The sequence below is a fragment of the Pyrgilauda ruficollis genome, unplaced genomic scaffold (genome assembly GCF_017590135.1).
Source record: "Pyrgilauda ruficollis isolate IOZ18807 unplaced genomic scaffold, ASM1759013v1 scaffold68, whole genome shotgun sequence".
Lineage (NCBI taxonomy): Eukaryota > Metazoa > Chordata > Aves > Passeriformes > Passeridae > Pyrgilauda > Pyrgilauda ruficollis.
Window position 1 is genome coordinate 745,120 of NW_024528599.1, and position 12,204 is coordinate 757,323.

At 37.4% G+C, this 12,204-nt stretch overlaps 1 protein-coding gene across 6 annotated transcripts in view; it reads right to left on the minus strand.

The window, feature by feature from the left end:
- The window catches only part of ZNF236 (zinc finger protein 236), a 74,709-nt gene that overhangs the window by 40,183 nt on the left and 22,322 nt on the right, over positions 1-12,204 (minus strand). For 5 of the 6 annotated variants that reach the window (XM_041484828.1, XM_041484824.1, XM_041484826.1 and 2 more), the window contains 5 exons: positions 11,776-11,948; positions 8,987-9,133; positions 7,047-7,118; positions 2,043-2,246; positions 306-534 (listed from right to left, as the gene is read on the minus strand). In XM_041484828.1, coding sequence (XP_041340762.1) covers positions 306-534; positions 2,043-2,246; positions 7,047-7,118; positions 8,987-9,133; positions 11,776-11,948 — 825 coding nt within the window. The remainder of the gene's footprint in view (positions 1-305; positions 535-2,042; positions 2,247-7,046; positions 7,119-8,986; positions 9,134-11,775; positions 11,949-12,204) is intronic. The other variant, XM_041484825.1, reaches the window with a different exon arrangement.

Sequence of the window (12,204 nt, forward strand, 5' to 3'; positions counted from 1 at the left end):
CAGAGAAAGATGATGGGAGAGAATAATAGATTAACATACTTTGTCCTTTTTCTGTAACTCCACTGATTTAATCCAAAAGATTTAGAAGTATAATTTAATTTCATGCCATCCTGACATCGCTTTTTAATGAAAATATATTTCATAATGAAAATTGTAACTATTATTAATCATACCTTACACTGGATTTTAGATAAGAAAAAATACTGTTCATAACTAATCCACAATACATTTTGGGAAATCCCTTCATAAAGCCATAAATTACTACACTCTACAGCACAAGAAGTAGAAAGCAGTGGCAGTATTACCAGGCAAAAATGGTGATTTTTTCTTAATGAACTTTTTTTCTTTTTTATCTAGTTTATCCGTACTCTCTTGCTCCTTATCTTGTTCGGCACTATTAGAATCAGCCTGATGATTTGAGAGGCTCGGGACATCTGGGTTCTGATCCTGGGCCCCAGCAGCCTTAGCCTGGCTGCAGTCAGTAGAATGTGCAGAGACAGGAATCGACGACAACCCGCTGTTCTCTAATGCTTGCTAAAAAAAGAACAAAAAAACCTTCTAGATTAAGGAAGAAACATTCCACAGTTATCCGAAACTTTTCTCAAGCAAGTACTTAAAAGATACAATGAAAATATAATTAAATAAATTAAATTTCTCATTCTCACAATATTTCAGCTATACTTCAAACCTGCAAACACATTATTACACTACAGTAAGTCAAAGTGACCCCAAGGTCACTCCCCAAGGAGGGGAGAGAAAGGATGCATCTGACTGCATCTTATCAGAAGGCTAGTTAATTACTTTATTATACTATATTATTCTATAGTATATTTCATTACATCTAAACTGAATCTGCCGAGCACTCAACTCTGCACTCAACTGCACAGAAACTTGTGACTCTCAGCTGACAGTCCCGACACACACACACACTTGGCCCTGATAGGCCAAGGAAACAAAGCACCATCACTTTGGGTAAACAATCTCCATATTGCATTCTACTTTGGCACAACACAGGAGCAGCAAATGAGATAAGAATTGTTTTGATCGTTCTGTTTTCTGCTTCTCCCACTGCTTCTCTTAGGCTCAGAGAATGTGAATCCCACATTACACAGCATTGATTTCTGATTGTGAAATTTTAGGTTGGATTTTTTGCACTTATAGCTACCTTCTAGGAAACAACTTTTTTTTTTTCTTTTTTTTTTTTTTTTTTTTTTTTTACTAGCTATCAGGATAATAGTTATGTATCATGCTGTTACTCTTTGCAATTCCTCATCACATTCCAGACACTAGAGAACTCAGCACAGGTAACAGGGTGAACCTGCCCATAACTGCATATAACATTTGGGTCTTCCAAACCCAAATTTAAATGTTATTTAAAAGTCCAGAGATGAAAAGGTACCTTACAGGTTAGCAGGCTACCAGTAACACTAAAGAATATTATTCTCTGCCCTGATCCATCCTGTTTGTGCCCTTCTGGGGCACAGGCTGCAGAACAAGCACAGCAAGTAATTCATCACCCTACATCTCTTCTATTACACCACGTCTCCTTCTGCCATTATCAAGGCCAAAATATAAGAAGTTTTTTAGGAAAAACACTCACTGACCTTGGAAAAAAAATTCTTGCACAAATAGGAAATATTCAGATAGCCCTTATTAATTAGAACAGGGTAAAGGCCATGTACAGATTCTCATTTTTTAACCAGATAAAGCATTTTCCCCCTCTTGAATGATATCATGTTTTAAGCACTGCATGACCTAAGGACATGCCACAAGCTGCTTCTAGGCAACAGGAAAAAAAGAAGGCTTAAGGTATCAGTAAAAATATCCACGTACAGGGTACACTTACAGCCATACAAAGATATATTGGTGCGGCCCATACCCACTCAATAAATCTTTACAATTCTTTCTTGACTAATGGATTGTTTAGAAATCCATAAGGAATGCTATAATTGAAAACACTGAGAATGAATTTCATTAAGATATAAGAAAGAATGAGAAAGGAAACACTGAAATGCAAAGTTGTTCTCACATAGAGCTCTTACCTGCAAAATATCTCTACTGATCCCCACTGCAATGTTGAGCTGTTGACCAGGTTGTTGAGGCTGGTTGTTGTCTACGGGACCTGGTTCTGATAACTCAAGGAGCTGCTGAATGACATCAGTGACAGTCTGCTGACCCTGATGAGCAGCAGCTGGAGCCACCTGGTTTTCTGTCTGTTGAAGAAGTGGAGACCGAAAATGTGTGGCCTGAAATACACAGTGGTATGTTTGTCAAAGATCAAAAGTATGTGTTATGAACTCACCTGTGCAGCTCCCTTACCTGAAAGGTAAGGATGTCTGGTAACTGTGCATTATGAGGATGGTTACTTATACAAGACATAATGATTGCACAAAGCCTCATTCAAAGTTTGCTTACTTCATTATAGAATTGATTTTGTACATCCCTTTTTTTTCAGTTCTTCCCAAGCTTGAAATTGTAAGCTTACAGCTTGAATTTAATTTACTTTTAACTACTAAACCTTCAACCAATTCAGAAAACACAGGGAGGGATCAACTACAAAACTCCCCACGTAAAGGCCGCATGAAAAGTAATTCCCAAAAGAAATTAACTGACATGGCTATATTTTTAAAGTTCACATTTATCTCAATCAGGTCCTTTGTAAAAAACAACTTTCCATTAGAGATTTTTTTTTTTTTACTAAATTATCCGTGTTTCTTTATCAAAACCTTCCAGAGCAAACGATTAACTTTTCCCCTTCAATTTGGAACATTTGAAACCACTTAGCTTTAGAGAAATCTCTTCATGTTCTAAAAATCTAAATGCACATCAGGCTCCATCAAAATACTAAAAAAATTTGAAGTGTAAAAATCTAGTTTCCCAATCTTTAATTTGAAACTGTGTATCTTAGACTACCTCAGTAACAAATATGAAGGAAAAAAAGTGATAAAGCGCATTGGAATTTATTTTAAAATCAGAAATAAAGACCACTGTTTGCCTACATTTATGAATTTTTCTTATGACAAAGAGACTGCATAAGTACACCATTACTGAAACAACTGCTGTCAATAATTTGTTTTATTGCAGAAAACAGAAATATGTATTTATACAATGACTAGCGCCATAGCTGGGTATCCTAGAACACACTGGTTATTTGCTTCTAATATTCACTTATGTTCTCTAAAAAGAACCACTTCAAGGTGCATGTGCAACCACATACGGATATAAAAGGCTATGTTCTTTCAGATTATTTTTAGCAAACAATAATCTTAGGCTTCACGTTTGTATTAATTCCTTCTAATCTGAAAACTTCCCTGAGGTTTTCTTTGTACTGACACTTTAGAGAGTTAAGATGACAGTCACTGTAGTAAAGAAAGGATGGTTACAAATAATTATATAAAGAAACATTAGCTTGACTTGGATTATGTCCTGTGTATTTAATGAAGTATTCTTAATGCCTCCTCATGAGATAATAAAAACCAAATCCTTATCTTGCTTCTCTTGCATGCATGTGAGAATATCACTTGTTACTTTACTGATTTAACCATTAGGGTTTTTTTTACCCCACTAGTGAGACACAAAAATACTCCATATCTCTTCAGATTCCAATTTAGCAAAAGTGCTATAAACATTTCAATATGGGTAACACACTATACTGCAATGAGAATGGAATAAACACGAAGCAAACTTAAACAGAAGAAATGTAGTTTGCTGAAGAGTGTAACAGCTCTTTATAGACATAATTTCTTTCCTGGAAAAAGAATGTAAGGAGGCCTTTATGTAGAGCAGGATGCCTGCACTGAAAGTGTATAAAATTCTCCCAGGTTTTAGCAAGAGAAAATTGGTGCTTTTTTTAATTAATCACTGTTAATTAAAATTAATGTTATTGTTAATGAAGGAACTTCTCAATGTCATCTTTGATATGAAAATCACAGCATTACATGCATTTAGCCAGTGTGTCCTATTATATAGCAGTTTATATACAGTCTCATGGAGGTTATCTTTTTTGAACAATAATGTACACACATGCACATATATTAAGTTTGTTACCATTACTCCTAAGATACGTTCTTAATTATAAAACATTTCAGAGGTCTCTTTCTAGGTCTTACTTGAACATCCAATTTTAAAGATAACATGGAGAATGAAGTGTTTTACTACTGCTTCATAATTCCACTGTTCAACCAAACAGTGGACCTTGTGATGACCCTTGGTTTGTCTGACCTGCTGTGTAACACAGACAGTGTGCTTGCTCTGAGTGAATTACTCCTTCAAGTCACAGTAACTGTAAAAAATTAGAGCAGTCCTTTAAATCAAGTAGTTTATTGTAATTAACTTTTTCTGTTGCCATCCAACTTCAATACATGGCTCCAAGAGTAAATTTTCTTCACTAAAATTTCATACTTTATTTCCAAGTGTCAATTTGCCTAGCTATGACCCTCAAACTTTTTTTCCTCTCCTCTATTAAGATGACAGACTTCTCCCTCTTCCTCAAAGCAGAAGATGAAATCATGTCTAAGTATTTCATCTGATGGACAAGGCAGCTAACACACCTTAAATCTCTTCACTTATAAACACATCATAGCTTATTTTAAGGATTCTGATGGCTCTGATTCCTCCTGTATCATTGAATACAGTTCATGAATAGTGAACACTATAAACAAACAACTGAAAAAAACCTAAAATTTGCCAGAATGAAATACAGACCATATACAACCATGGATCTAGACAGACTTGGTCAATAGTTCAATTGTATGAGGTTTAATAAGGCCAAGTGCTGGGTTTCTGCACTTGGGTCATAAAAACCCCAGGCAGTGCTACAGGCTGGGGCCAGAGTAGCTGCAAAGCTGCCTGGCAGTTTCAAGCAATTCTGGAAGGAGAAGGCAATGGGATCCATTGCTCCCAACTCATACTTCTCACTCGGAAAAATGTGGTACCCTTCATCACATTATCACAGAACATTTTGGAAGGGACCCATCAGGATAATTGAGTCCAACTCCTGGCCCTGTGCAGGACACAAGAGTCACACTACATGTCTGAGACCATTGTCCAAATGCTTCTTGAACTCAGACAGTTTTGGTGCTGTGATCACTTCTCTGGGGAGCTCGTTCCAGTGCACAACCACCATCTGGGTGAAGAGCCTTTTCCTAATATGTAACCTAAACCTCCCCTGCCAAAACTTCAGGCCATTTCCTCAGGTCCTGTCCCTGGTCACCACAGAGAAGAGGATCAGTGTCTGTCCCTTTTCTTCCCCTCATTAAGAAATTTTAACTGAAATGAGGTCTAAGTCTTCTCCAGGCTGAACAGACCAAGTCCCTATCCTATTTGTGAGGTGACCATCCTCATCCTATAATGGGCCAATGTTATTTTTACACTGCCTATTGCCATTAATACATTTGAAAAACCTCTTTTTATTGTCCCCCACAGTTCTGGCCAGCTTCAACTGCAGCTGAGCCTTGGTCACACAAATCTTCTCCCTACAGCAACAAATACTGTTGTACTTACTCCTCTGTACTCTTACTCTTCTTTACACCTCCGGTGTCACCTCACCTTGCCACAACAAGGCATACACCTTTGTTTTCTGCCTTATTTCCAAAAGATCTCTGTTCAGCCAAGGTGGCCATCTGCCTTGCCTGCCTGACTTGTCCTTTTTGCAAATTGTCTGCTCCTATGCCCTCAGAACATGATATTTAGAATGTGACCAGCACTGATATTCCCCAGCATCTGCAAAAACATTTTCCCAGGGGTCCTTATTTACTAGTTCCCTGAGCAGCCTAAGTCTGCTCTCCTCATATCCAGAGCTGAGGTTTTGTTGGCACTTTTTCTCCTGTCAACAATTTTAAACTATCGCTTCATAGTTACTGGGGCCAAGATGGCTGCCAATCTCCATCTTGCTTGTCAGATCCTCTCTGCTGACAAGCAGTAGATCAAGGAAGGCATCTTTCTGAGTCTGCTCCCTTAGGACCCATTACATAAAGTTGTCATCCAGATTTTTAGCAATCTTCTGGCCCAGGTTGTATCAGCTGTGTGATTCTCCCAGGTAACTTCCGGCAAGTTGAAGCTCCCCGTAAGGACAAGGGCAGTTGACTCAGAGGTGTCTCTTCGCTCCTCAAAGAATAGTTCCTCAATGTCATCGTCCTGCCTGGAAGGTCTACAGCAGACTCCCACAATGATATCTGCATTATTTGTTTGCCCATTGATTCTTATCCAGGCACTTAACTATTCCATTGGCAATTGCGAGTTCCAAACATTCTAACCCTTCTATTAGACACATTCAGTGTCACCCCTCCACCTCTTCTGCCCTGCCTACAATGGATGAGCTGTTTATGGTGACTTTAAAGCAATACTGCCACATTTCCCAGTTCTTGATTTCATGAATTTGAGTACAAGAGAAAATAATCAATTCCCTAATGAACCTGAGAAGGGGAGACTGTAAGTCAGATGGTCTGTCCCTAAGATACCATGCTGCAACCTACAGCTGACAAACAAGATGCTGTATAGCTGCAACAAAACCTGCCAGAACTCTCAGGGGGACTGGCAAATACAGACTTTCAAGCACACCGCAACTGTTTGCTTTGGAGCGCTAGAAAGTCAGCCCTGCATCATCCTTCCCCAGCTCCATGGCTCCTCCTGAGCCCCATAGTTCCTCTGCTGCCAAAATTCCAATCAACTCAACCTGTATGAACACAGCTCCTTCCCTCTCCAAGCAAACCATGGTAATCCCTGCAAAGTAAAGGCAGAGGGGGGTAGAGCAACGCAGGATTTTTAAGAATCCTTACTCTGGTCTTTTTATACAGAAAAGTATTTACCTCCATTTTGAAGAGCTGTTGAAGAGACTACATGCAAAATCATGAGTGTGTAAACAAATGAGGCAACATCTGTTTACACACTCTGCATTCACCAAGGAGCTTCCCTTCACATATTAGCTCATCTAATTTACCACAAAGTATCACAGCATATCACCAGGTAAATAAAAAATTACAAAATTAAGTGAAGTTTCTCCCATTTGTAGTTTTGACACAAAAATATGACCAAAACTTCACACTTACATTCTTCCATTTGTTATCAACAGGCTGCAAAAGATTAGTAGGGGATGTCGTTAAAGGCTGGGTGACAGAGTCCTACAAAGAAATCAAAATAATTTAAATCTTAATCAGAAAAAAAGGAAAAACATGGCTGACACAAAAATGGCAGAAAAGTATCACAGAAAAATGAGACAATGTGAAAGAAACAGAAGTACACTAAATCATCTTAGCTATAAATACTAATGCAGCAAATGACAGCCTTACAGTCACTATAATTTAGAAAATATTCTCATGTATCACACAAGAGTACATTCTTTGGTAGCACAGCACTTCAGGAAACTTCAGCTTTTCGAATGGGTACTTAATAAGGACATAATCCTTGCTTATCCCCAGGTATGTACCAAGGGATGACAGAGACTGATGGCAAACTTCAGAACAGAATTATTATACTGGAGATTTGTTGTGAAAGCAGTTCTGCAAGCTTTCAGCAGAATGAAGAAAAGTTATAATCTAAGAATGCTAGTGCTAATCTAACAATCTACTAAGTTTCTAAAGCAATAAAAAATAGGAATAATTTAATATATGCAGATTCAGATACAAAATTACAAATAAAAAGCATAGTTCCCTCTAATATGCAATTGACATGTCATTTTTCATCTCTGCTCCTCCTTGCTAAGCTTCTTGGCATCTATTTTTAGAAATAATCTTTTTCTCCCTTCTCTTTGCTTATACTACTGTATGGCATTTTTTGCTACTCCACTCTTGCATGCAAGCAGCAAAGTATTCATGCAGGCAGAGATAATACCACACTGCTGCAATATCAATATGCTAAGCAAATCCAAAATATTTAAGCAAACAAACAAACAAAAAAAAAAACCAACCCAGAAACAGAGCTGGCCAGGGAAAAAAAACACATGAGGTAGTATGACGGAATTCTTTTCCATCCTGCTTTTAAGATTATGGTTGAGAATGTAGAAGTGTAAAAAAAGACATAGAGAATATATGCACTTGCAAACAAATAAGACATATTGGTCCTTCTTTTTATGAGTTAACATGGAGAAAGAAATAGCATCTGCCCTATAAAACAACTTCAGAAAATGTTAAAAAAAAGCTTTTCCAAACACCATTACTAGACAGCTTATTTCAAGAAGACACAGCTGCAAAATGAAGTTCAGACTTCAAATTTTAACCTTCCTCTTTCAACATCTGGTATTAGTCATCACCCATTGAACATTAAAGCATGAGTTGGAGATTAAGAAAAACAGAGGGGACTAAAGGCAGAAGAGATTGTTCTAATAAAGAAAAATAGAAGATACGATAAATTAAATATGCACTGGCTCAAAAATACTGTAGTCTTATGAAACCAGAAGCATTTTCTGAATTTTAGCTCTTTTTTGTATCTTGGTAAAGAAAAAAAAAATTCACTTCTTCCAATAAAGCTGTTTTTTCCTTTGCAATCTGCCTAATAAGAAGCTAACACTTAAAGTTATCAGATATACACAGAAGAATCCACAATGTGTTTATATACACTAGAATTATACAAACAATTTCTGAAAATGAGTTGAAACTAATACAGTTTTTCAGTAGTTCTAAAGCTTCCCCATAATTTTTATTTTATCAGATGAGGCTAATATAATCTGTAAGAACAAGAATTATACTTTACTTAGTTGCAGAATTAAACTGCTCCATTTTCAACCAAAGCATTGAATTGTAAATGTTTTTTTGCATATAGTCGGCCAATTTACATTTTCCCAATATTATTTAATCAATTTAAATTATTAATCAATACATAATTAATTAATACCAGAATTAATTGATACCAAAAAATCACACAAAACTTGAAAAAGACAAAAGACAGCTACAAGGTCTAGAAGTTCTAACCTATCTGAAGACTTACTGGAATTAAGATATAGACCTAATTAAACTCTCAAAGGCATTTTCACTATATACCAAGCAAAGCTTACCGCTGTAACATGAGATACATCCGTTGAAGCACTTGCAGAATTCTGTGGACCACCCATGTGCATCTTGCTGATATGTGTATTTAAACTACCCAAGCTTTTGAAGACACAGCTACATTCTGTACAGTTGTATGTAGGGCCATTCTTCACCTTGAAAAAAAAAAAAAAAAAACAAAAAAACCAAACCATAAATTTTTCCTACACCTACCAAATATTATGTTTTTCATTATTTTCCTATATAACAAGTACACTATGGGATTATGAGAGCTAAAATGGTTTATTTTTTAACGTTACCAATACGCAGTTATGGAATCAGGCTGGTACCTCTTGGATATAAATGAACTATAATCTATGTGCATGACCACAATTGCTTACTACCACTTGACAACACTGTGAAGCAGCAGACAGCAAAACAAATGTCCTGCAGCAAACAAGGCCTCAGATTTTTCTCCCTTTACCACCTCCTACCATTTCATACTTAAAAGCAAAACTGAAATGCAACTTCATAATCAAGATGCGCCTGAAGATGAAACATCATGCACAATATAAATGAAGTTTGGAATTATGAGATAAAAAAAATGCAGACAAAACCAACACCATGAAGGGCATGGAAGTTTAATGTCCAGTTTGAACTGAATTTGAACACACAGAATGAGGAAGTGATCAGCAGCCATTTGTTTGAGACTTTCAGACCAATGGGTTAAGGTAATTAAAGCAGTTAAATTTGCAGATTCCAACCATCCTCACCCTCCCTCCTCAGTCCATCATACAACAATAACATTCAGTGCGGTACTTGCAATGTGCAGGGAGCAACAAAACACACTGCAGTACTTGCAAGATAGAATTGGTATTTCATATTATGTGACATTAAACTGCCAACAAGACTTTCAAAAAGAGGTATTAAGTAATAAAATATGCTACAACTAAACAATGCTTTAGGAAGTGAGAATCAACCTGTAGTTCATTATCAGCTGCAATGTTATTTTGTAACTGTGTCAGAATAAAACAAAGAATTCATAGAGTTCCACACAGGCTTGAAGAAAACATAGCAAAAACAAGCAAGAAAAAAAAAACCAATAAATTAAGCAAAGCAGTAACTCAAATGCAGGCTCAGGACTATCACAGCATAGCCATCACAGCATAGGATGTGATCAGGAGGTAGCATTTATTTAAAGTATCTTATCTCATAGCTTGTTTGTTTCATACAGGAAAAGGGAGTAACAGAGAAAAAAGTAAGAAGAATTTTTTACTTCACCCCTAACTAATATTATAAGAGTCAATTTAAATTATCAAATGTTAGTTCATTTTCATTTCACAAAATCAATGTTAGTTCATTTTTTTATGCAGCATAAGGTATCACACACAGATTTGTTAACCTTGAGGATGACTAGTCACACCAGAGAATCACAGAATCAATTAGGTTGGAAAACACCTCTGAGGTCCTCAAGTCCAATCTATGACCAAACTCTATCATGTCAACCAGACCATGGCACAGAGTGCCGAGTCCAGTCTTAAATATCCAGGGATGGTGACTCCACCACTTCTCTTGGCAGCCCATTCTAATGTCTAATCACCTGTTCATAAGGAATTCCTCCTGATGTTCAACCTAAACCTCCCCTGCACAGCTTAAGACTGTGTCCTCATGTCCTTGTCGCTGGTTGCTTGGGAGAAGAGGCCAATCCCCACCCAGCCACAGCCTGTCTCCAGGAGTTGTAGAGAGTGATAAGGTGCCCCCACACCTCTTCTTGTTCAAGCTAAACAACCCCAGCTCCCACAGGCATTCCTCACAGAACCTGGGCTCCAGACTCCTCATCAGCTTCACTTCCCTTCTCTGGGCACGCTCCAGGACCTCAACGTCCATCCTGAATTTTGTGTCCTAAAGGACGCAGTACTCCAAGTTACGTGACTTAATTAAGTATATTACAAACCATTAAGATATATCCATATACTAAGGCATATCCTAAAAGTAAGAAACTAACATGCTAGAAGGATCCTTAGTAATATCTACCATTGTAACACAAAAATGCAAAATGAGACTGCAAATCTGAGTTAGGGGAAGAGTGAGAACAAAGATGACATTGTGCACACAGGAAATAAAAGAAGCAAAAAGCACTACCTCTGTCAGTTCATAATTTCAAACCAAAACTAGGTCTTTTTCTATGGGTATTTCCAACCATAACTCACTGAAGTCTGCAAGGAAATTACTGAACAAAGTTGCATAGCTCATACTGCTAAGAAGATTGTATTACTTTATTACAGCAGTACCTTTTGAGTCTTAAAAACTGTCTGTCAAAAAGAGAAAAAAAAACAGACATAAGGAGGTTGAATCTTTTTATTTAAACGTATTCTGGAATTTTCTTCTACTCGTAACCAAAAAAACTGTAAAAGGCTGCAAGACATACTTCAAAGACAAATGGCAAGTATGTTCTACAACAGAATTATTGAGTTGCTGTTTGGCCTTGGCATTTTTCACCATTTTCTGCTTGGCTGCTTTTGGCTTACTTTCATCTTATTCTAGCCCTTGCTCTCCCAAGACTGACATAGATACATTTTTGTGCACCTAACCCTACTATTTATTAAGCTGCTCATGTACTGAAAAGACACTGGCAAATGAAGGTTTTGCTACTTCTCCTAATTATACATTTATTCAGACCAAACTAAGGAAAGCCCACAGGTAAAAGCAGCAATCTACACTAGAGCATTTACCGCACGCTGGTTGGAGCACAGAGGAATAGCAAAACTGAGTTAAGATGCATGTTAGCACCCAGGACTCGATGAATAATGGCATTTACCTCAGAGTGAACTCGCTGGATGTGTGACTGCAGGTTGCCTTTCTGGGAAAAGGCGGCGGGACAAAAGGCACAGGCGTGGGGCTTCTCCCCCGTGTGCTTGATCATGTGGGTCTGCAGAGCCCCCTTCTGGTTAAAGGCCTTCCCACACTCGCTGCACTTGAAAGGTCTTTCACCTGCAAGAAAACAGCGGCACGGTAAGGAGATTTAAGTAAATGTCAGCAGTTTTCTGCATCTAAACGAAAAATTGTATCCATCAAAATAAAATACACACGTTATTATATATGTTATTAGGAGGTTTTGACAAAAAAATTGTTTACCTCAACCACCAACCTCAGCACCTACTCTGACGAAAATGGACCCTTGTTAAAAAGGTTTTGTGACTTAGCTGATGATCATCAGTTTAAATGGGTAAAATAAAGGAAATTTAGA